Source organism: Mobula hypostoma, chromosome 10 (genome assembly GCF_963921235.1).
Source record: "Mobula hypostoma chromosome 10, sMobHyp1.1, whole genome shotgun sequence".
NCBI lineage: Eukaryota > Metazoa > Chordata > Chondrichthyes > Myliobatiformes > Myliobatidae > Mobula > Mobula hypostoma.
Window position 1 is genome coordinate 116879799 of NC_086106.1, and position 26638 is coordinate 116906436.

The following is a 26638-nucleotide window of genomic DNA, read 5'->3' on the forward strand; positions in this document are numbered from 1 at the left end:
ATTCTCCCACACTCCAGGGAATAAAATCTAAATCTATTCCATGTTTCCCTATAAGTCCTGTCCTCAAGTCCTGTCAACATCCTTGTGTAATGACAGACTAATAGTGTTTGGAAAGGATTAACAGAAGGTGCCAAATGAGATTAATTTGTTTTTGCATTTATTTGATATTCTTAGTGGTTGAAGCATTATAAATTTGGCTCACAGAGTGACCTGAATCACCCTGCTTACCTCTAAATTCTCAGGATTTGTGTTCAAAGGTATTGTTCCATTTACGCTTTGATTAGCTTAGCTCTTGCCAAGTTATGCTTCCCAGTCGTAGGTGCATTGCAAGCACACTGTGAAACTCAACAGCAGAAACCATTGATAATTTGGTGCTGTTAACGCAGCAAAACACCCCCCACACACACGTGACAAGTTTCTACTGAACTAACACGCTAATTTGAGCAGAGCAGGTCATGTAATCAAGGACTGGAGTATGTCCAAGAGTACATTATAGCTTAATGGATAAAATGAAGTGAGCAAGATATGGATTTGACTCAGTGTCTAGTAACTGAGGCAGTAGGTAGACCATTAAGCTTCAGTTCGAGGTCAATTAATAATAGTATAGATTATGTAACATGATCTCAGTCTTTGTTTTTGTACCAGGCTCATTTGACCCTTTGCATCTAGAAGTTAAATGATCAGGTTAGCATTACTTAAAGTGGCCACTTTATTCGATACACCTGTACACCTGCTCTTTAATGCAAATATCTAATCAGTCAATCATGGGGCAGCAACTCAATGCATAAAAGCATGCAGACGTGGTCAAGATGTCCCCATGATCAATGGGGCAGAAATGTGACCTAAGTGACTTTGGCCCGTGAATGATTGTGGGTGCCAGATGGGGTGGTTTGAGAAACTGCTGATCTCTTGGGATTTTCATGCACAACAGTCTCTAGAATTTACAGACAGTGGTGTGAAAAACGAAAAAGAAACATCCAATGAGTGGCAGTTCTGTGGATAAAAAACGCCTTGTTAATGAGAGAGGTCAGGAGGGAATGGTTAGAATGGTTCAAGCTGACAGGAAGGCGACTGTAACTCGAATAACCACACGTTACAACACTGGTGTGCTGAAGAGCATCTCTGAACACACAACATGTCGAAGCTTGAAGAGGATGGGCTACAGCAGCAGAAGATCACGAACATAGACTTTATTAGGTACTTCTTGTACCTAATAAAGTGGCCACTGATTGTACGTATTAATTGCTGAAAAACTGTTTGTGTTTCCACAACTGGTTTCTCGTTGCACATCATAACATCCCCAAATGTGGTAGTTAGGGAACTGATTTGACTCAGACCCCAGTAATTGCCTGGATTAGTCAGGAACCCAGCAGTTTCCCCTGTGGGAAGCCATGAAGGATTGATTAGAAATTATTGTTAAATTCATATTGCCATTGCTCTTTTAAAGGCAGATGGGAAAGTGCCCGCAGGAGAACAAGGGACTGCAGAGGTTGAGGTCTGAACCAAAGAAACAATCTGCTGGAGGAACCCAGCGAGTCAGACGGCATCTGGAGGGAAATGGATAGCTGATCCTATCCTGAAACCTTGTCTGTCTTATGGCTCCACAGATTCTGCTTGAACTCCTGAGTTCCTCCTGCATTTAATTTTAATTTCTTGTTACTTTACGTAGAGATACATCATGGAAACAGACCCTTCTTTCCCAACAAGACCCGCAGCCGCCCAATCATACCCACGTAATCAATTAACCTATTAACCCATACGTCTTTGGAATGTGTGGGGGATCTGGAGCACCCAGAGGAAAACCACACAGTCATGGAGAGAACGTACAAACCCCTTACAGACAATGGCAGAATTAAACCTGGGTCACTGGCATGCTAATAGCATTATGCTAAATGCCACACTACCATGCTGGCCCAGATAAACGTAATATAAATCATATTATATTTATAGTATAATAATATAAGTTTGGGTGTTTTTGTTAGGAGAACACCCAAATTCATAACCATGGCTGTTAAATTTCAAAGTAAAATTATTAGCAAAGTACATCTATGTCACCATATACAACGCTGAGATTCATTTTATTGAGGGCATATTCAATACATCCATAATAGAACAATAACCATAATAGTATCAATGAAAGACCGCACCAACTTGGGCTTCCCACCAGTGTGCAATACAAAAGTTGATGGTATCAGAAATGGTCTGGCAAGTGTGGATTGGGATAGGCTGGTTTCTGGCAAAAGTATACTTGATAAGTGGGAGGCTTTGAAAAATGAAATTCTGAGAGTACAAAGCTTGTACGTGCCTGTCAGAATAAAAGGTAAAGATAACAGCTGTCGGGAGCCTTGGTTTTCAAGAGATGTTGAGGTTCTGGTTGAGCAAAAGAAGGAGGTGCATTGCAGGTATGGGCAGTAGGAACAAATGAGGTGCTTATGGAGTATAAGAAATGCAAGAAAACACTTAAGGAAGAAATCAGGAGGGCTAAAAGGAGGCATGATGCTGCCCTAGCAGACAAGGTGAAGGAGAATCCTAAGGGATTCTACAGATATGTTAAGTGCAAAAGGATTGCAAGGGACAAAATTGGTCCTCTGGAAGATTACAATGGTAATCCATGCGTGAAGCCAAAAGACATGGGGGAGACCTTAAATGGAATTTTTTGCATCTGTATTTACTCAGATAGAAGTGGCGTGCATCAACTTCATGGATTTTATACAGATGACAGAGCAGGTGGTGTTTGCTGTCCTGAGGCAAATTAGGGTGGAGAAATCTTTAAGGCGTGACAAGGTGTTTCTTGGACCCTGCGGAAGGCATGTGCAGAATTTGCTGGGGCCCTAGCAGAGATATTTAAATCATCCTTAGTGACAGGAGAGGTAGCAAAGGATTGGAGGATGGCCAATGTTACTCCGCAGTTCAAGAAAGGCTCTAAAAATACACCAGGGTATAAGAGACTGGTGAGCATGACATCAGTAATGGGAACGTTATTGGAAGCTACTCTGAGGGATCAGATGTAGAAACATTTGGGTAGACATGGACTGATTAAGGATAGTCAGCATGGCTTCGTGTGTGGTACGATTGGTTGGTGTTTAATCAAACTTATAGAGTTTTTTAAGGAAGTCACCAGGAAGGTTGGTGTTGTCTACATGGACTTTAGCAAGGCATTTGACAAGGTCCCGCAAGAGAGATTAGTCAAGAAGGTTCAGTCACTCGGCTTTCAAGATGAGGTAGTTAAATTGGATTAGACTTTGGCTTTGTGGGAGAAGCCAGAGAGTGGTAGTAGATGGTTGCCTCTCTAACTGGAGGCCTGTGACTAGTGCAGTGCCACAGGATCGGTGTTGGGTGCATTGTTGCTTGCCATCTGTATCAACGCTCTGGACGATAATGTGGTTAACTGGATCAGCAAGTTTGCGGAAGACACCCAGATTGAGGATGTAGTGGACAGAGGAAGGCTATCGTGGCTTGCAGTGGGATCTGGACCAGCTGGAAAACTGGGCTGAAAAATGTCAGATTGAATTTAGTACAGACAACTGCAAGATGGTAGAGGTATGCAAAATTATGGGGGGTATAGATAGGGTAAATGCAAGCAGGCCTTTATCACTGAGGTTGAGTGAGACTAGAACTAGAGGTCATGGGTTAAGGGTGAAAGGTGAAATGTTGAAGGGGAACAGGCGAGGGAACATCTTCACTCAGATAGAGGTGAAAGTGTGAAATGAGCTGCCAGCAGAAGTGATGGATCTGATTTTGATTTCAACGTTTAAGAAAAGTCTGGATAGGTACAGTATATGGATAGGAGGGGTATGGAGGGCAATGGTCTGTGTTCAGGTCGATGGGACTAAGCAGAATAACAGATCAGCATGGACTAGATGGGCTGAAGGGCCTGTTTCGGTGCTGTAGTTTTCTATGTCTCTTTGACACTATTATGAATAAAGTTTATTTTGTTAATTAAAAAAAGAAGGAAATGTCACCTTAGAGCAGTTACCTCAACTGCTAGGGATCCAGGTTTAGTCCTGACCTTAGATACTGCCTGTGTGGAGTTTTCATGCTTCCCCTGTGACTATGTGAGTTACTGCTGGGTGCTCTGGTTTCTTCCCACACCTCAAACATGCCAGTGTGTTAATAGACTACTTAAGAATTTAGTATTAAGTTTAAGTATTCAGGCATGTGGGAAAGCAACTAAGTTCCAGGCTCCAGGGAAATAAGGAGAGAGGGAATGGGACCAATGGGATCGCTCAGCTGGGAGTCCACAAGAGCTGGATGACTTCCAATCCTATCATAATATGGAAGCATTTAACCAGGTGATTTGGGAAAGAACCAAAAAGCTGATGAAGGTTGTTGATGGTGATCCAGATTGCGCAGCTTGAAAGGGCATTGCAAGCAAATTCACCTTTGAAAGTGCAATTGGTCATGTGCTTTGTATCGGAACAGTAAATAACAGGGTATGTAATGATTTGAGTATCATCATAACAGCTGGCAGGGATGGAACTGGCAGAATAGCCACCTTCTGTACTACACAGCTCTATAATTTATATTGTCTCCTCTATGTTGGTGAGACCCAATGTCAACTGAGGGGACTGCTTTGTTGAGCACCTTTGCCCGCCACAACAGATGGGATTTCCCGTTGATCGCAATTTTAGTTCTACTTCCCATTTCAACATGTGGGTCCATGCCTATCTCAGGGTGGAGGAGAAACTCCTCGTATTCAGTCTGGGTAGCCTCCAACCTGATGACATGAACATCGATTTCTCTAACTTCTGGTAATTTTCTCTTCTCTCTTTTTCCATTCTCCATTCTGGTTACCTTCTGTCCCCTTCTCTTCTCACCTTCCAGCGGCTCCTGTGATGCCCCTGCTCCTCCCCTTCCTCCTGTGGTCCATAAGACCATAAGATATAGGAGCAGAAGTAGGCCATTCTAAAGCTTTTAGTATCTTTGATATTAGTTGCCAACTTCCTCTCATAATTCATCTTTTCCTTCCAAATGACTTTCTTAGTTTCCTTCTGCAAGTTTTTAAAAGCTCCCCAATCCTCTATCTTCCCGCTAGCTCTGGCTTCCTTGTATGCCCTCTCTTTCGCTTTTACTCTGGCTCTGACTTCACTTGTCAGCCATGGTAGTGTCCTTCTTCCCTTTGAAAATTTCTTCTTATTTGGAATATATCTGTTTTGTACTTCTCTCGTTTTTCGTAGACACTACAGCCATTGCTGCTTTGCTGTCCTTCCTGCAAATGTCCCTTTCCAGTCAACTTCGGCCAGTTCCCCTCTCATGCCATTGTAATTTCCTTTATTCCACTGAAATACCGACACATTGGATTTTATTTTTTCCCTCTCAAATTTCAATATGAACTTGATCATATTGTGATCACTGTTCCCTAAGGTTCCTTAACCTTAAGCTCTCTTATCACCTCCGGATCATTGCACACCCAATCCAGCACAGCCGATCCCCTAGTGGGCTCAACAATGAGCTGTTCTAAAAAGTCATCCCTTAGACATTCTGCAGATTCTCTCTTGAGTTCCAGTACTGGCCTGGTTTTCCCAATCCACTTCCATGTTAAAATCTCCAACGATTATCATGACATTGCATTTCTGACACGCCTTTTCCATCTCCTGCTGTAATTTGTAATCCACATGCCAGCTGCTGTTTGGAGGCCTGTATACAACTGCCATTAGGGTCCTTTTACCCTTGCCATTTCTTAACTCACCCATAGAGACTCCACACCTTCTGATCCTATGTCATCCCTTTCCAATGATTTAATATTATTTCTTATACACAGAGCCACACCACCCCCTCTGCCTACTAACCTATCTTTCCGATATATCGTATACCTTGTACGTTCAGCTCCCAATGGCAGCCATCTATTAGCCAAGTTTCCGAGATGGCCACAACATCATATTTGCCAATCTGTAGCTGAATTTCAAGATCGTCCATTTTATTCCTTATGCTGCGGGCATTCAAATACAACACTCTCTGTCCAGTTTTTGATGCTTTCTGTTTTAACTGCACCGTGCCTCTATAGCCCTGTAACTCATGCCACTGGCTTTGATTAAGCCTCATCTCCTGCCTGTTCTTTCTATAATCTCTGTTGCACGCTGGCTTTGATTTATTTCTGTTTTCCCCTTCCTCAGCCCTATCACTCTGGTTCCCATCCCCTTGCCAAATTAGTTTAAACCCTCCCTAACAGCTCTATTAAATGTGCCTGCTAGGATATTGGACCCCTTTGTGTTCAGGTGTAACCTATCCTTTTTGTACAGGTCATACCTCCCCCAGAAGGAGCCCCAGTGATCCAGAAATCTGAAACCCTGCCCCCTACACCAGACTCTCAGCCACACATTAATATGCCTGATCATGCTATTCTTGTACTCGCTAGCACTTGGCACAGGCAACAATCCTGAGATTACTACCCTAGAGGTTCTGCCTTTCAGCATCCTACCCATCTGCTGAATTCTCTCTTCAGGACCTCTCCCTTTTTCTACCTATATCATTGGTACCAACGTGTACCAAGACTTCTGGCTGGTGACTTCAATCCCCCTCTCCCTTCAGAATACTCTGCACCCAATCCGAGACATCCCATACCCTAGCACCTGGGAGGCAACACACCATGTGGGTATCTCTATCAGGCTGACGGAACCTCCAGTCTGTTCCCCTCACTATGGAATCCCCTATTACTATCGCATTCCTCATCCTCCTCTTTCCCTTCTGCACCACGGAACCAGGCTCAGTGCCAGAGACCCGATCGCCATGTTCGTCCTCGGTCAGGTCATCGCCCTCAACCACATCCAAAACGAGATAACGATTACTGGAGGGCGGGATGGCCACAGGGGTGTCCTGTACTATCTGAGCTCTTTCCCTCGCTTCCCTGACAGTCACCCACTTATCTGACTCCTGCAGCCTCGGGGTGACTAACTCCCTGTAGCTTCTCTCTATCTCCTGTTCACTCCCTCTAATAAGCTGTAGGTCATCGAGCCGCAGCTCTCTCTATCAGATTGCTTCTTCTTCAGCCCTTTACCTTTTCCACCTGTCACCTTCCAGCTTCTCATTTCATCCACACTCCCTCACCCACCCACTTTCCCCTCACCTGCCTTCGCCTATCACCTGCCACCTTGTTATTCTGGCCTCTTCCCCCTTCCCTTCCATCCCGATGAAGGGTCTCCATCCAAAATATCTACTGTTTATTCCCTTCTATAAATGCCACCTGACTTGCTGAGTCTCTCCAGCGTGTTGTGTGTGTTGCTCTATAATTTATATTATGTTTATTCCTATAATTATGTGTGCATGATTGATGCTTTACCATCTTAGAAAAACAGAAGCTGTAATACATTAGGTAGGGCATAGAAACATTGGGAAATCCTGGGTATTTTGAACGTTGAAGATACTCACCTCGGCTATTACAAATGCACCCCGTAAATCTGTTACCACCAACACCAAATAGGACAAGGTCAGCAGACAAACTGGAACCTGCGCAGGATCCCTGCAAGTCACTCCCCATCCTGATCTTTTATAAAGAAAAAGATAAAGATCTCCTTTGATTGCCATATACAGCAACATTCCAAAGTTGAAAGTAAATTTATTATCAAGGTACATCGTCATTATCACTGTGTGCCGTCTCGCATGACGTGGGCGATCATGGTCTTTCCGTGACCGTGATTGTTCTTGGCAAATTTTCCTACAGAAGTGGTTTGCCGTTGCCTTCTTCTGGACAGTGTCTTTACAAGACAGGTGACCCCCATCCCCCCCCCCACCAGCCATTATCATTACATTTCAGATTGTCTGCCTGGTGTCCGTGGTCGCATTGATACACACCAGTTGCTCGTACCATCCGCCACCTGCTCCCATGGCTTCACGTGACCCTGATCGAGGGGCTAAGCAGGTGTTACATCTTGCCCCAGGGTGACCTGCAGGCAAGCGGAGGGAAGGAGCACCTTACACCACCTTTGGTAGAGACATATTTCCACCCTACCACCCAAATCAAAGAACATACATGTCACCATATACAACCCCAAGATTCATTTTCTTGCGGGCAATCACAATATAGACAAGAAACTCAAACGAATCAGTGAGAGATCACACATAACAGGATGGACAACAACCAATATGCAAAAAAAACCCACAAATACAAAAAGTCGAAAGTACATTGCTTTAACAGAAATTACTGGTTGCCGATTGCAGTGAGAGTAACTTAGAAGATGTATGTTTAGAGGTTTTGTAAGCAGCCTGCAACACATTGCTGTGGTTCACCGGCATCATCTTTAACTTGGAGTCAAATCAAGTCAGCAAGGATTGTGCTGGGCAGCTTGCAAGTGTCAGCTCACTTCCGGTACCAATATGGCATGGCCACAAACTCAGTATCCCTAATCCGTAGGTCTTTGGAACGTGGGAGGAAACCAGAGCACTGGGTGGAAACCCACACAGTCATGGGGAGAAGGTACAAACACCTTATAGACAGTGGCAGGAATCGAACCCCCACCTTAAAGCTGGTGCTGTAAACTGGTACATTAACATAAATAATCGATTCTTCATTGCTCTTTACTGCCTGGAAATCCCCACCCTACACCACAGTGAAAGTACCTTCGAAAGACAAATTGCAACAGGTCAAGGAAGCTGCTCACAAGTAGGGGAGCAAGTGATAGCTTTGCCAGTGATGACCACAGCCTGTAACGTTACTAAAAAGTTCCCATCCAGTGAATGGATGGGAGTTTGTTTGGGGCACTCGGGCCATTTTCCTGGTTTATACAATTCTAGTGTTACACACAGGGAAAGGTTTCACTGCTGATGTAGTGGTCTTTCTGTAGAAGCAGTGTTTGGGTTATGGTTAGAGATAACAGGTGCTTTGGAGTGTGAGCTGGGTCCTTTGTTCAGCGGGAGACGAAGAGGACAGATGCTGGAGATAACCAGTCGTAGGATTCGACCCGGTGGGGGACCGTGATTCGATGCAGAAAGTGCCGCAGTGGTGAATATTACTTTTGGAAAAGTTGAGCTCTAACTTGTGCACATTTGACTTTAATTTTACTGGGCTCTTTATGTTTTTCTTTCTTTACTAACCCTTTAGTTAAGATTCATAAATATAATTCCTTTAGTTGTATGCAGTCTGCTGGCTGTTATTTCTTGGCACTGAGCTGTAACAGGGTAGCAAATTACACAGCGTCCACACAAACCGGGGTTTGGGTGGGAGAGCCGTCTCAATCTCACGGGTTTGGCGGGACGGGAGTGTGTCTTCCCCAGACTTACACAGCCAAGGAAACTAGGGAGGTTTCACTAGTTTGATGGCCCCACATGTAAAACATACATGAAATAAAAATCTCACCTATGTTTTGTCCTCCTGTGCCCATAAACGTGCTTACAGTGAAATGCATGTTCCATCTCAAACAGTCTGCCAGTCGTATCTTTGCCCTTAGCAACACACATGATCTGTTGAAGGAATTCAGCAGGTCAAGCAGCACCTTTGGAGGAAAATGAACAGTCGACATTTTGGGCTAAGACCCTTCATTGGGACTGCCTTGCTTAATATGTCCTTGTACTGGCATACTATGTACTCCTCTGGATTAACTAACACCTGGTTAACATTGGTCTTTTCAAGCATCTTTTGAATTATATCGTCAACCCATTTCATCATGCGTCTCTCAAGATAAAGGTAAAAATCGGAAGTTAATTTTGGTGAGTGTATTCTCTGCTCTACCTGTATTTTAGCATTGAATGTGTGTTCTGTTTCTTTAGCTGGTGGCATCGATCGTGTTCATCAGTTTTGGTGTAGTGGCGTCTTTCTGTTGTGCCATTGTTGATGGTGTATTTGCTGCCAGACATATTGTGAGTATAATTTTTCTATTGATGCTCTTTTGCCAAAGAGATTCGATGTTAATTAGCTTTGTCTGTTCTCATACAACCCAATGTATTAAGTGATTTCACAATATGGTGCCTTTTAAACACTTGGTTCTTAAGAATACAAACACATAGACAGAACAACTGGGATAAATCAGTTTCTCATGTACTTTAGGATTTGCATGTTTTATGAAGCAGCCTGACTCCAAGAACCATGTGGCAACGTTCCTGCCAAGTGACTGGATGAAAAAGTTCTCAGTTTTGTGCATTGGTAACTTTAGTGTCTCTCTGTCCCTCTCTCCCCACCTCCCCCTCTCTCCCCTCTCTCCACCCGGCCCCTCCCTCTCTCCCTCTCCCTCTCTTCCTCACCCTCCTTCTCCTGCTGTCACTCTCTCATTCTGTCTCTCCCTCCCTCCCTCACTGTCGCTCTCTCTCTCTCACTCTTTCTCCTTCCCTCCCTCCCTCTCTTCCTGTTACCTTCTCACTCTGACCCCTCTCTCTCTTTCTCTGTTTCTCTCATTATATTTTGTCCTTGTATACTGCATAGAGCTCTTTCTCAAGGCAAACAAAACACTGTTTTCATACATCTATTATGTAGACTCATGATTTTTGTTATTTTACTTAAACTAATCTCAGTCAAAGGAATCATCTGATCTGTACTTGTTTACCTCTATGGCTTCCTATATGGTATGTCTTTTCATACACATCGCCCGATGATTGTTGATCTGCTTATATCTGTTATACAAGATATTTACGATAAAACAACAGTTGCAGGAGGATCAATTATTAAAATGTTGATTGGAGGGGTAGATGAGTTTATTAACCAACAGCAGTTCAGCTGGACTTAGATACACCAGCCTGAATTCATATTCCACCACAAGATCACTATAGCAGGTGATCTAGTTATGATTTTTTCATTAGTTGTGTCATGTGATCAGCAACAATGAATGTAGAATTCAGTCAGGTTTTATAAAAACAATCAAACATTTATTAAACTCTGCTCAATATAAAAAAAACAAACAAAATTCTTAACCGGAAGTAAACTGCTATGCGGCCATTTTACAAACTGCCACTCAGTGCTAGTTCTTAAAACGGTAAATGCGAAAACAGTCTTAAAGTGGTGAATTCAAAAACAGTTCTTAGAATGGTAAATTCAAAAGTCCAAGAGATTTATACAGTCAATTAGGAGAGACTTTCCTGATGCAAAGAACTCCTCGAAGACATGACGTCACTGCCAATCCAAGCCGGAACCTGTCTTGTCCACAGGACTCACGACGATGGAAGTAAAACAGTGTAAAGGCACTGACCTTTCCCTCTGGATACTAGATACTGCACAACCTTTCTGCTACTTTTAGCAGAGGCTATCTCATGCAGATCACTCGTTCTTGAACGAATTCAATAATGGTCGATCCTTTCAACCGTCGAACGACTCCTTCAGGTTCCCGTCTTCACTCTCCAATACTACTGAAAAGATATATCAACAAATCTGGCAGCTATTGGTTAAATTGCCAGCCCAGCACTTTTGTACCTTACAATAGAACATAAAACTCCGTTTTAAAACTATACTGCGTCATGAGATTAATAAGCAGCGAAGCAGAGTATCTGGCTGACATCTAACTGGAAAAAACTAACTGCATCACCAGGGGTCTACGCTTATATACCTGGTGAGAACAGGTCATCATGTGACCTCACATCGGCGGAAAAATTACGTCATGTGACCTCCGCAAGACCATTACATCATCCTCACAAGACAGTCACAAGATATCCATGAGGTATGTAACAGTTGTCTGGAAATTGGCTTTTCATGTCCCTACATTAAAACCATCAATACTTCAGAAGTTTGTTATTGGCTGTTAAATGCATTAAGGCACGCTGATATTGGAAAAGGGATTCTCAAATAGGTTTTGTTACCCAGAACCAGGTCAATCACTACTTTTTCCCAGAGATGTTTGAATATATTGCTTGAAGAAAGCAAGTTACAAACTGATTCATTTTATTTTATGGAGATACAGTGTGGAGCAGGTCCTTCAGGCCCTTCAAGCCCCGCCCCCAGCAACCCCCAATTTAACCCTAGCCTAATCACAGGACAATTTACAATTAACCCCTACTAACTGGTATGTGTGGGAGGAAACCCTTGTGGTCACGGGGAAAAAGTACAAACCCCTTACAGACATTGAACCCGATCACTGGTACTCTAAAGGTACTCTAAACCACTACACCACTGTGCCTTCCCTAGGATTAGGATTATGATTTTCATTTCTCTGTTTCCTCTATTCACATCCCAGTCAATGAGTGCATGATCCAATTACCCTCAAACAATAGTTATTCATATTTTGCTCATTTTGCTTTCCTTTTCTCTCCCCATCTTTTCTAACAATCCTTGCTAACAACAGACTGTACTTGAGAATTTAAGTTAGATTATGAGGACACTCAGTCCTCATCTATTGTCATTTAGAAATGCATGCATTAAAAAATGATACAATGTTCCTCCGGAAAGATATCACAGAAACACAAGACAAACCAAGACTAAAATTGACAAAACCACATAATTATAACATATAGTTACAACAGTGCAAAGCAATACCGTAATTTGATAAAGAGCAGACCATGGGCACGGTAAAAAGAAGTCTCAAAGTTCCGATAGCTCATCATCTCACGCAGACGGTAGAAGGGAGAAAGTCTCCTTGCCATGAACCTCCAAGCGCCGCAAACTTGCCGATGCAGCACCATTGGAAGCACCCGACCGCAGCCGACTCTGAGTCCGTCTGAAAACTTCGAGCCTCCGACCAGCCCTCTGACACCAAGCACTGAGCACCATCTCCGCCGAGAGCCAATAAAACACCGTAGGTGGATTAGAATCCTTCCACTTTAGTAAAATGGCTCTCCTATCCAGTAAGGTCGAAAAGGCTATCATACGTTGAGTGGAAACAGGAATATTTCCTGCTTCCGATGGGATAATCCCAAAAATTGCCGTAAGCAAGTGAGGTTGTAGATCCAAATCCAAAACTCTTGATAATGTTTTAAAAACATCTGTACAAAAGTTACCTAGCTTTATACAAGACCAATACATATGAGTTAAAGTGGCCAGCTCAGTATTACATCTGTCACAAATAGGATTAATATTGGAGAAAATACGCGCTAGTTTATCCTTTGACGTATGGGCCCGATGCACTACCTTGAACTGTATCAAGAAATGACGGGCACAAATAGATGAGTTATTAACCAAATGAAAAATTTTACTCCATTGATTACCTGAAAATGATTCTTGAAGTTCCAATTCCCAAGCGTGTTTAATTTTATCGTTAGATATCATTCGTAAACTCAATAACCGTTTATAGATTATAGCTATCAACCCTTTTTGTGAAATGGTTTAAACTGAAAGAGAGTGAAGTTCAATAGTTCCTTTAATATCAGGGAATATATGCAATATACAACCTGAAATTCTTGTTCTTTGCAGACATCCACAAAAACAGTGCCCCAGAGAATGAGTGACAGTAAACCCATCAGAAACCAAAAGCTACCCCCTACTTCCCTCTCCAACACACAAGCAGCAGCAATGACTCTCTCCTTCCCCACTTCAGCACCCTCCACCCACCAAACAATAACAAAACCCCCAAGAAAGAACATGATCTGCAGAACAACATAAAATAATCATACACACAACAATTTGACGTACCACAGGCTCTCTCTCTCCCTAATAGAGGGGCAGAGAGGTATCCCCTTTTACAGCAAGAGGGGAGACAAACAAAGACAAATAACTCATTGATTATGGTGTTAAAATTCTGCCACGTTGTTTTTTTTTCTGAGTTCTCCGACTCAAGAATTAGCAATGAACTCTCCTCCACCAACAAGGGAAAGAGAGAGTGTGCGATTCGCCGAGTACAGAGCCCCCCGACTGCTGATCTGATGTTCCCGATGTTTCGTTTTCTCTCACGACGTTTCATTCGGTGACACCGGCGTAAAATCGACCCGACCCCGGGGCCGCAAAGCATCGGAACCCCAAACGTGTGCTTGTCTTCTGGGCCGCGCCCTTGGGATATTGAAAAATGGCCAGTCGATGAGCCCCGGGAATGGGTCGCACTGCCACAGAGAACCAAAGTTTGAGTGTAGCCTCTAGGTGAGGGTCTTCGACAGAAGCCCGTCCACGTTGAAAAGGGAAAAGAGAGACAGAAAAGTTATCCTCTTTAGTTCAAGAGCCTGATGGTTAACTGTGAGTCTTGAAGCTCCTGTGTACCTTCCTCCTGATGGCAGCAGTGAGAAGAGAGCATGACCTGGGTGGTGGCAGTCCCTGATGATGGATGCTGCTCTCCTGCAACTGCATTTCATTCTGAGCGACACATGTTTGAAAATACATTGCTAGTTGATTTACTGGCACCTTTCTCATCCGTACCTCGAATGTTTTCAGCCCTGACTCAATTGACAGTTGTTCTATTTTAAGATTAAGATTAAAGATTAGCTTTATTCATCACATGTACAATGAGACATAACGTACAGTAAAATGCACCCTTTGTGCAAAGACCAATACAGTCTGAGGAAGTGCTGCCGTGCTTCTGGCGCCAATATATCATCCCCACAACTTACTGACACTAACCCAATCACAAACAAGAGGAAATCTGCAGATGCTGGAAACCCAAGCAACACGCACAAAAAGATGGAGGAACTCAGCAGGTCAGACAGCACCTATGGAAATGAGTACGGTTGACGTTTCGGGCCGACACCCTTCAGCAGGACTGGAGAAAAGAAGGATGAGGAGTAGAGTTAAAAGGTGGTGGGAGGGGAGGGAGAAACACAAGGCGATAGGTGAAACTGGGAGGAGGAGGGGTGAATTAGAGAGCTGGAAAGTTGATGGGTGAAAGAGATACAGGGCTGGAGAAGGGAGTGTCTGATAGAAGACGACAGAAGGCTATGGAAGAAAGGAAAGGGGGAGGAGCACCAGTGGAAAGAAATAAGGTGAGAGAGGGAAAAGGGGATGGGAAATGGTGAAGGGTGGGGGGCAATACCAGAAATTCGAGAAATCAACGTTCATGCCATTAGGTTGGAGGCTACCCAAACGGAATATAAGGTGTTGTTCCTCCAACCTGAGTGTGATCTCTTCACAATAGAGAGGAGGCCATGGATCAACATATTGGAATGGAAATACTACTCGTCATCTTTTTTCCTCCAGTCCTGCCGAAGGGTCTCGGCCCGAAAAGTTGACTGTAACTGTTTTCCATAGATGCTGCCTGGCCTGCTGAGTTCCTCCAGCGTTTTGTCAGTGTAGCACTAACCCATATGTCTTTGGAATGTAGAAGGAAACCAGAAGACCCGGATGAAACCCATGGGGTCACGGGGGGAGCGTTCAAACTCCTGACAGATGGGCAGGAATTGAACTCCAATCCGTGATCATTGCCATTGTCGAGCGTTACACTAACCGTTACAATGCCCAAAGTCTTGCAATATTATCTGAAAAGGTAGTGGGGTGATCAGTGATTGGTTCAGTGGGTTTAGGAACAGCTGTCTACCTGCCAGACCCTTGAATCAGAACTGTCATTCAATTAGAATGTAGCTGATGTTTGTATAATTTACCTGCCGAGGTTCTATAATCCTTAACACCTCTTTCTCACAAATAATTTTCAATTAACACTCCGGCATCTCATTTTGAGAGAGAGTGAGACTTGCGAAGAAATGCCTCCTGACACCACTGAATAGCCTTCCTTCAATTTTAAGTTCATGACCCTAAATTGGATTGAACTGAGGAACCAACGTTAAACTACTCAATTTTAATACAGTACTGTGCAAAAGTCTTAGGCTACATAGTTAGGATGCCGAAGACTTTTGCACAGTACTGTATGGTGGTTAAGATAGGAAGATGGTTGAGAAACAAATAAGTGCACTTAGCTTTGTATTAGCTCAGTAGTATTAAGTATTATTTGGTAACTGAGAAGACATAATATGCAGTACAGCGTAAAAGTGTTAGGCACCGGAGCTATGTATATGTGCCTAAGACTTCTGTACAGTACTCTACAGTCCTAAATCACACTAAATTAGCATTCTGTCTGGAATCGATGTACTGATGCTGTTGGAGAGTTTGTCTCTGAAAGTGGATCATTAAATGTAGAACCATACAGCACAGACCAGGCCCTCCTGCCCGTCATGTCTGTGCTGATCACGATGCCAAATTAAATTAAATTGAGGGAGGAGATGGTGGCACGACGCAGCGTGCGCAGCCTCTCTGGTGAATGATATCGTATTTGTGAGTAGGGTGCCGTGCACAATCCTGATTTGATGGAGACAGACATGAGAAGCACGGAGCAACATCTGAAATGCCCGGTTCATTGCCGCTGCTGCTGTGCGATGGAGAATCTCCGGAGGGGAAGGCCCCAAATCCTTGGCTTTGCCTGTTGCTGGCAGCCGGGGCCGGGGTCGAAGCGCTCGGCAGAGATGGTGCTCGGTGTCAGAGGGCTGGTCAGAGGCTTGAAGTTTTCGGACGGACTCAGAGTTGGATTGTGGTCGGGTGCTTCCAGGGTGCTGCATCGGCAAGTTTGTGGCACTGGAAGCTCATGGCAGGGAGAGCTTTTCTTCCTTCTCCCATCTGCGTGAGATGATGGGACTTTCAAGAGACTTTGAGACTTTTTTTGACCGTGCCCATGGTCTGTTCTTCATCAAATTACGGTATTGCTTTGCACTGTTGTAAGCATATGTTATAATTATGTGGTTTTTGTCCATTTTTCAGTCTTGGTCTGTCCTGTGTTTCTGTGATATCATACTGGAGGAACATTGTATCATTTCTTAATGCATGCATTACTAAATGACAATAAAAGAGGACTGCGTGTCCTCATAATCTGATCTAATCTAAGTTTAACCCATCTGCCTACACATGATCCATACCCCTCCATTCTCGTCATATGTCCGCATTTCTGTCTACATGCTCCTTCATTTGTAAAATTTTATTTTCAAAGGTACAGCAAGTAGCAGGCCCTTCTAACCCAACAAGCCCACATCACCCAGATACAGCCATCTGTTCAATTAACCTCCTAACTCGTTGGACTGTGGGAGGAAACAGCAGCACCCAGAGGAAACCCACATGGTCACAGGGAGAACGTACAAACTCCTTACAGACAGCGGTGGAAATTGAACCTGGGTTACTGGTGGTGTAAGAACATTACGCTAACTACTATGCTTCCCTCTCTACACTACCATAGATATTTCTACCAGGCGTGTAATACAACGATAGCTATACACATGGCATGCTAACAAGGGATTGCAAGGTTGGAAAAATAGGAATTATAAATACCAACCTATAATTAACAAACCCGGCTGTGAAAGGAGGAGAGTTGGACATGGGGCTAGCAAACCCATCCCTTAAAAACTAGAGCTATAGACACAGCAACAGAAGCTCCAAAGACATCATCCCTGGGAGAGGAAGGAACTTTGAAGGTGGGTTATATCCGGGCTCAACTTGAAAGACTGACCCAGGTCAGGGGACTCTGGTGAGCTGCTGTCTGCGGCCTTTGCCCCAGTATGGGTAATGGGCTTAACTAGATAACAGCTATAAATAGCAAGCAGATGGTGTCAGCAAATTCAACATGCCAGATCGCTCAAAAACTGGTGCAAACATGAGAAAATGGTAGTTTTTCTATCAGCCTGTAAACTTGTAAGATAAATAACTCTGAAAACCCAAAGGAGATCCAAGCTTTCAAGCAGCTGGTTTATTTTCTGTGGGATTTTGAAGCATGTTTCATTCTGAACTTCTCAGTTTTTTGTTTAGGCAGTCTGCTGTGCTTCTTATTGTTCGAGTAGAATTCCTAGTTTCAAGAATCAAAATTAAGTATCATTCAACGTATATATTTACATGTGTGATGAATTTCCTGGGCTGTGTTGATGCGACCGGCAGCAAAAAACAATATTCAACAATTATAAAGAATTATATAAAATTAAAGTAAGAATAAAGCATGAATAAATACACAAATACCTTGCATGTATTTGCTAATATATACTAATATGGGCAACTAATGTGGGCACGTGGCCAAGTGGTTAAGGCATTTGACTAGTGACCTGAGGGTTGTGAGTTTGAGCCCCAGCTGAGGCAGCGTGTTGTGTCCTTGAGCAAGATACTTAACCACACATTGCTCTGCGATGACACTGGTGCCAAGCCATATGGGTCCTAATGCCCTTCCCTTAGACAACATCGGTGTCGTGGAGAGGGGAGACTTGCAGCATGGGCAACTGCTGGTCTTCCATACAACCTTACCCAGGCCTGTGCCCTGGAGAGTGAAGACTTTCCAGGCACAGATCCATGGTCTCGCAAGACTAACAGATGCCTTTATTATTTATACTAATATAGGTATCACTTTCCCTAAAAGGGGATCATTGATCGATTGATCAATTTTATTAATTACCTTTGGTAACTAAATTATTTAAACTCCTGTCACCCATAAAAAAATTTTTGATCGCAAATATTTTTGCACGTGGGGGGTGGTTTGATGTTCTTGTTGCCATTTGGCTGATCTGATTTTTTTTTGTACGTGGGAGGTTGATGTTTTTCTTGGAATGGCTTCCTTGGTTTTCTTTGTTTCGTGGCTGTCTGGAGAAGGTGAATCTCAGAGTTGTATACTGCATACATACTTTGTTAATAATTGTACCTTGAAATAAAGCCAACATTCCCTCTAAGTTTTTTTTAGAGCTGTGTAAACTAACCATTGCCCTGAGCAGGAAATTTTTAACGGTTTGAAAACTGCGCAGCTCTTTAAAAGTCTTTTTTGTAATATGCATACTATGAATACTTAGAATGAAAATTGAAGAATCACACACTTTTGATATTATATATTAATTGAAGGGTATAATGAAAGAGTATAACAAAGAAAATCTTTCGAGTTTCATAAACTTTTTCTAGCTGTGTCCAATTCCAGCTGTGTGGCAACAAAGGGTATGTGTGTAGCAACATTTCAAGTCGCACGCCCACGCAGCTGAGAGGGAACAGTGAATACAGCAGATGATTTGTAGCCTCTTGACACTGGATCGATAGCTAAATAGTGTTCTTGCAGTTCAGTTGTGACCATAGGTAAAAGTTATAGAATGTTACTTGGTGTACTCGCACACTTGCCAAACCTTTGCCATTTTGAATGTTTATCACCAGTACGTGCTGTGTCGTATGACGTAGGCGATCATGGTCTTCTGACTATGACTGTTCTCGGCAAATTTTTCTACAGAAGTGGTTTGCCATTGCCTTCCTCTGGGCAGTGTCTTTACAAGTTGGGTGACCCCAGCCATTACCAATACTCTTCAGAGATCATCTGCCTGGCATCAGTGGTCGCATAACCAGGACTTGTGATATGCACCAGCTGCTCGTATGACCATCCACCACCTGCACCCATGGCTTCATGTGACCCTGATCCGTTGGTGGGGGTGGTGGCTAAGCAGGTGCTACACCTTGTCCAAGGGTGACTTGCAGATTAGCGGAGGGAAGGAGCACCTTACACCTCCTTTGGCAGAGACGTATCTCCACCCCGACATCCAGAATGTTTATATGCTGCGTAATTGCAGTCTCAATGAAAAGGGAAAGTAAAACAACTTTTATGCTTCCAACAGATGCATCACACACATCCATCTATAAGAGTAGTCTCAATGTTGATGTATTTCTCCTCCCTGCCTATCAATGCACAGAGGAAATCTCAAGTCTGACCATAAGATATAGGAGCAGAATTAGACCATTTGGCCCATCAAGTCTACTATACCATTGCAACTTGGCTGCTTTATTGTTCCTCGCAACCCCTTTCTCCTGCCTTCTCTCCGTAACCATTGACGCCCTTACAATTCACACACCTGTCAACCTCTGCTTTAAATATACCCTGTGACTTGGCCTCCACAGCCTTTTGTGGCAACGAGTTCCACCGATTCACCCCCCCCCCCCCCCCGAATAAAGAAATTCTGTACTGATCTTCTGTACGTGCACAAACCATAAGTGCTCCAGAGTTCTGGGCACTTTTCCCAACTGCATATGGTTGGCTTGAGAGCAAAATCTCTTGTGGCCTGGCATAGATGTGACACACCACAAGGTTCAGTGGAATATTTAAATTTAATTTGTTTTTAAAAAAATGGAGTCAGTTATTATGTATGTTTTAAGTGCAGAGATGTGCTTCAAAGTTTGACACGGTAATGCTGTCTTCCACTGCAGGACATCAGACCTTTCCATGCCGGGAGATGCCAGTATTATTCCAGTGGAACTCCATACCCTTCCGACGATTATAATGCAGAGGTATGTTTTCCAGTACTGGCTTGGCAATATTACTGAGGGTTGCGATCATTTTGTACAGCTGTGCTTGTTCTTTCCTGCGGTTCCCACGCAGCAAACCTGGGCATTCACCATCATGTATCCAGACAGCTTTGATTTCTATTTATTTCCTGGTATGTTTTTTGGCACACAAAGCGGTGGAGATGATTGTCTTCCATGAGGACCCTGCTATCAGTGAAAAGAATGGTGTGAAGGCAGATAGTGAGGAAGGGAGACTCCAGGCTGATCATTGCATGCAGCTCTGGTCATTTCTTAACTGTGTGCAGCTTTGTCCTCCTGCTACCACTTTTGCTTCCACAGCTACTGACACAAACCGATGCAGTAACCGTCACCTCCCCGATACCGAAAACGCTGACATGGATAGAAGTCTGTCATCCTTATCCAGCCCAGTCCAGATGTGAGTACAGTCCACTGAATGTGGGCAACTCCCAGCTACCTGCTGAGTTAAGAAACAATTCATCTCAGGAGCACAAAGGAACAGAGGCACAAGAGACTGCAGATGCAATCTGGATCAACACACAAAAAGCTGAAGGCACACATCTGGTCAGGCAACATCTAATGAGGGAAATGGACAGTCAATGTTTTGGGTCGCGACCTGGACAGTCTAAATCAGGGGTTGGCAACCTTTTTTATGCCACGGACCAATACCATTAAGCAAGGGATCCATGGACCACGGGTTGGGAACCCCTGGTCTAGAATGAAGAGCATCAACCGAAATATTTTCTGTCCATTTCCCTCCATAGCTGCTGATTGACCCACTGAGTTCCTCTAAGTTTTTTTTGTGTTGCAGTAGATAATAAGTACTGTCCTTGAATTTATCTTTGACCTCTCCCTCTCCCTGACCTTTCCCTATCCACATTCAACTTTCTATTTGTAGATGCTTCATTGATACTGTCACCTCCCCTCTACTCCTTTACTCTGATTGACAGAAAAACAATTCCATGATTTGATATCCACAACTTCAGAACCCACCTTCCAACCCCATCTCCTGCTCCATACTTCCCAGGAAATTATTATTTTAATAATTTAGAAATACAGCACAATATGAAGTCCTTTTGGTCCAACAGGCCTGCCCCACACAATTACACCCATGTGACCAACAAACCTACTAACACGTATGTTATGGAATGTGGAAGGAGATGGGCAGACCTGGAAGAAACACACATGGTCACAAGGAGAACATACAAACTTCTCACAGGACTGTGACGGAATTGAACCCAGGTTACTGGCACCGTAATAGCGTTAATTAACTGCTGTGCTGTCACGTAGCCCCAAAATATTTCAAGACACGTCCAGTTCCCTAGAAGCTCCTCTGTTCACCACAATCCAAAGTCAAAGTAAATTTATTATCAACATGTATGTGTCACCGTGTACTGCCCTGAGATTCATTTTCTTTCAGACACTCACAGTAGAACAATCAAAGAGAAACAGAAGTCTGACAAACAACCAATGTGTAAATGATGAACTGTGCAAAAACAATAATAACGATAAATAAATAAGTAAATAATTAATTTCTGAGAGTATGAGTTGCAGTGTCCTTGAAATTGAGCCTGTAGGTTGTGCAATCAGTTTAGAGTTGAAGGGAGTGAAGTTATCCATGCTGGTTCAGGAGCTTGATGGCTGGAGGGTAATAGCTGTTCCTGATCCTGGTGGTGTGGGACCCAAGTGCTCCTGTACCTCCTTCTCGATGGCAGCAGTGAGAAGAGAGCATGGCCTGGATGGTGGGGTCCTTGATGATGATTGCTGCTCCTTGTAGATGTGTCCAATGGTGGAGAGGGCTTTACCTGCGAAGGCAAAGCCCTCTCATCTGACTCTTTGATCCACACACGCGTATTTGACAACTTATGATGCTAGGTCACCTTGTGATCCCGTTAGCATGTGGCAGAAAGAGGTATGAAGAGTGGCAGTGATAGTCCTGTCAATCTAGTGAGGTAATCGGAAGTGGAAGGTAGTCGTCGACTACCTCATCATACTCGACGTGAGGGGAGTATGATGTTCTCCTCAAGAGTGGTCTGTTGGTGGGTTCTCAAGAGGTTGTAGAGGCTGATCTGGGATCTACGTATTCCACTGCAGCGTGCACAAGAGTAAGTGGTGACTGTGGTTGGTGTTTGAGTCCTTTGGCTGCTCAGTCCCTCCTTTCGCGGCTCCACGTTCAGTGTGGCGCAGCGGAGGTGGGCAGTGGTTTCTGAATGGGAAGAATGATGACAGGGACCAGTGAGGCAGCTACGTTGCTGCTCGCAGGGAGTGAAGGGTAACATGGACAGCTCTTCCGTAGAGGCTGAGAGATGCAGAAACGGGGTGGGAAGCATTACACACAAAATGCTGGAGGATCTCAGCAGGCCAGGTAGCCTCTAAGTACAGTCGACGTTTCAGGCCGAGACCCTTTGGCAGGACTCAGTGGAGTGGGGAAAACGGGTCTATCCAAAGCCAGGCTTGTGGCCGGACAATTGAAAAGGGGAGCAAAGGAGCTGCAAGGAAGAATTAAGAAGTGACATGATTGTTGATGGGAAAAGATGGGATAGGATAGACTGAACATGAAGATTCGAGAGAAAGAAAACAAACCACCAATAATGTATTTGGATGCAGAGTAGCTTAAAAATTTGCATAGATTCAGCACACTATGTAAAACTTTGGCAAAATTCTGTAGGTGCACAGTGAAGAGTATTGGGACTGGTTGCATCACAGCCTGGTATGGGAACACCAACGCCCAGAAACAGAAGAGTCTACAGAACATGGTAGATACAGCCCAGTCCATCACAAGCAAAGCTCTCCACCCGAAGAGCACATCTACAAGGAGAGCTACTACAAGAAAGCAGCACCCATCACCAAGGACTCACACCGTCCATGGCCATGCTCTGTTCTTACTGCTGTTATCGGGCAGGAGGTACAGGAGCCTCAGTACCCACACCTCCAGGTCCAGGAACCTACAACCACCTGGTTCCTGATCCAGCGTGGATAACTTCACTCACCTCAACTGAAAGGAGAGCTAGTAAATCTCTTTCAAATCTCTTTGCTTTCAAGATTTGAAGAGCCTTCAAATCTCTTACTCGCTCTTCTTTCAGTTAGTCCTGACGAAGGGTTTCAGCCCGAAACGTCGACTATACCTCTTCCTAGAGATGCTGCCTGGCCTGCTGCGTTCACCAGCAACTTTTATGTGTGTTGCTTCATGTTCTCAGTACTTTTTTTTGTTTGCACAATTTGTCTTGTTTGCTTGCTCATTGGCTGTTTGTCAGTCTTTATAGATTTATAGATTTTCATAACTTCTGTTTTTTCAATTAATGCCTCAAGAAATTGAGTCACAGGGTACTATGTGCTAACATACTTTGATGTACTTTGGTAATAAATTTACTTTGACTTTTGTAAATGTCCATATAAAGTATTGCATAAGGATGCGATGCCCTCAAATGTACAACATGAAAGTGAAAGTGGTTGCAGGGTTTGAAATATAGTATTTCAAATCCTGACGTTTAGCACTCAGAGTCATAATGAATGCACTGCTGAAGCTTTTTTGGTTTTGATTTTGAAGAGGCATTGTTTCAATGCATTGATGATTTCAGCCACACACTGAACATCATAGGAAAACCTTAGCACATCACAGTACGTCATAGGCAGGACAGTAGCGTAGCGATTAGCCCAAAGCTTTACCCCGAATGTCCACTTTAAGGTCAGGGTTCGACTCACAACAGTGAAGTTTGTAGCTTCTCCCCGTGACTGCATAGATTTCCTTCAAGTGTTCTGGATTCGTCCCACAGTGAGGTTAACGAATTGTGGGCATGCTAGGTTAGCGCTGGAAGCACAGCAATAGTTGTGGGCTGCCCAGCATCATCCTCACTGATTTGATTTGAGGCAAACGACACATTTCACTCTATGTTTCGATGTACTGTACTTGTGAGAAATAAAGCTAATGTTTAATTTTTAATCCCTCTGTTGAGGGGTACTACAGATAAACAGAGCACATTTGGAGCTGTTAACAGGATTCTCAACAAAAATTTACACTTTTGATAAATAGATCCGGTTACATTCGCATTGTCTTAAAACAGAGATCTTTGGGTCATCCGTGTGTATGGGGCCTGGATCTGAAGCAAGACTTTGCACGTTGCTTTGATAACACCATACCTGAGTGCTGTATGAAGTTCCAGACATCGCTGTAGGAAAGGATATCAGAGTCGGTGGATGGATCATACTCAGCATTAGATTGCTCCCTCCATGATTCCCTTGTTCATTCACCCCTCCTCACTAATCTCACTCCTGGCACGTATCCCTGCTCGCGGCCAGAGTGTTACAGCAGCCCATTCACCTCCACTCAGAGCCGCAAACAGGTGAGGCGACACTTCACCTGCGAATCTGCTAGGGTCCGGTGCTCCCGATGCGGCCTCCTCTATGCCGGTGTGACCCATCGTAAATTGGGGGACGGCTTCGTCAAGCACCTCCACTCTATCCGCCAAAAGCAGAACTTTCTGGTGGCCAAATATTTTAATTCTGATTCCCATTCCCGTTCTGACATGTCAGTCCATGGCCTCCTCTTGTGCTATGATGAGGCCACCCTCAGGGTGGAGAAGCAACACCTCATATTTTGTCTTGGTAGCCTCAGACCTGATAGCATGAATATTGATTTCTCCTCCAGTAAAAAAAATTCTCTTCCCCTTCCCCACCTCTTCTATTCCCCACCCTGGCCCCTTACCTCTTCTCACTGGCCTATCACCTCCCCTGATGCATCTCCTCTTTCCCTTTCTTCTGTGGCCCACTTTCCTCTCCTACTTGAACAAGGGGACATTGCCTCAAGATTCGGGAGAGTAGACTTAGGACGGAGATAAGGAGGAACTGCTTTTCCCAGAGGGTGGTGAATCTGGAATTCTCTGCCCAATGAAGCAGTGGAGGCTACCTTAGTAGATATATTTAAGACAAGGTTAGATAGATTTTTGCATAATTGGGGAATTAAGGGTTATGGGGAAAAGGCAGGTAGGTGGAGATGAGTCCATGGCCAGATCAGCCATGATCTTATTGAATGGCGGAGCAGGCTCGACGGGCCAGATGGCCAACTCCTGTTTCTATTTCTTATGTTCTTATGCTCTATCAGATCCCATCCTCTCCAGCCCTTTACCTTCCCCACCTGCCTGGCCTCACCAATCATCGTCTAGCTTTCCTCTTTCCCTCTCTCCTCACCTTTTTATTCTGGTGTCTACCCCCTTCCTTTCCAGTCCCGAACAAAGGTGTCAGCCTGAAATGTTTATTTATCTCCATAGATGCTGCCAGCCCTGCTGAGTTCCTCCACCATTTTGTGTGTTGCATTTCCACCATCTGCAGAACTTCTTGTGTTTATGATTCAGAAGGTTCTTCTTGCAGAAATAAGTTTGAGTAGATGTCTTTTTCCAAATGTAGAAAGTTGTTTTTTTAAGAGATTGTCAATTTGTTTCAGCCTCAGGCGAATCTCTTTTCATCTGGATTATCGCCAGAGAAACAGAGTTTGGAACAGTGTGCCTTGCAAGTCATTGGAAAGGAATGATTTCCCACAAGGGCCTGAGATGTTAACTCAGCCGCGGCAGAAAAGGAAATATGTTACACTTCAAATATTGTAGAGTGTATTATGAGATTTTAATATCACTTCAATGTGCACATGGCATGATAAGAGGTCATCTCTCAGCAGTGGATGTGTTTCACCCAAGGGAAGAACAAAATTATAAGGGACATAGATACGGTAGACAGTCAGAATCTTTTTCCCAGGGTAGAAATGTCAAATACTTGAGGACATGTATTTAAGGTGAGAGGGGTGGGGGAAGTTTAAAAGAGGAGTGCAGGACTATATAGAGAGTGGTAGATGTCTGAAATAGATTGCCAAGGGAAGTGGTGGGAGCAGATACAATAAGAGTCCGTTAGACACATGAATATGCAGGAATGGATGATGAGGTTCATGGACTGCTGGAAGAATTTAATTTGGCATTGTGTTTGGCACAGGCACTGTGAGCCCGATGTCTTGCTCTTGTGCTGATTTACAGGGAAAGGTTGAATCGGTTTGGACTTTATTCCCTGGAGTATAAGAGAATGAGGGAAGATCTTACAGAGGTATACAGAATTATGAGGGGTACAGATAGGGTGAATGCATGCAGGCCTCTCCCCTGAAGTTGGGTGAGACTAGACCTAAAGGGTGAAAGGCGAATCGGGAGCAAGAGAGGAGGTGACTCACTGGTTCATGAGTGACGTTTAAATAGATAGATAGATATATATACTTTATTAATCCCGAGGGAAATTTGGTTTCGTTACAGCCACATCAACCAAGAATAGAGCGTAAATATAGCAATACAAAAAACCCCAACAATCAAGCACCAAAATGCAAACTATGCCAGATGGAAAATAAGTCCAGGACCAGTCTATTGGCTCAGGGTGTCTGACGCTCCACGGGAGGAGCTGCACGTTCGATGGCCACGGGCAGGAACAACCTCCCGTGCCGCCCAGTGTTGTATTTCGGTGGAATGTGGTGGAAGTCCAACAGTAAAAAGTTCAATATCCAGTCTGCAAACACGTTCCTCAATCGTAATATACCCCGGATTGCACTATGTTGTTAGCCAGAAC

The 26638-nt window shown here is 43.9% G+C and overlaps 1 protein-coding gene across 4 annotated transcripts in view; it reads left to right on the forward strand.

Moving 5' to 3' along the window:
• Positions 1–26638, forward strand: part of tmem255a (transmembrane protein 255A) — a 108928-nt gene that overhangs the window by 46403 nt on the left and 35887 nt on the right. For all 4 annotated transcript variants that reach the window (XR_010019618.1, XM_063061448.1, XM_063061446.1 and 1 more), the window contains exons 4-5: positions 9700–9789; positions 19955–20035. Coding sequence is in view for 3 of the 4 variants with exons in the window: in XM_063061448.1 (XP_062917518.1) it covers positions 9700–9789; positions 19955–20035 (171 nt within the window). In the remaining variant the exon portion in view is untranslated. The remainder of the gene's footprint in view (positions 1–9699; positions 9790–19954; positions 20036–26638) is intronic.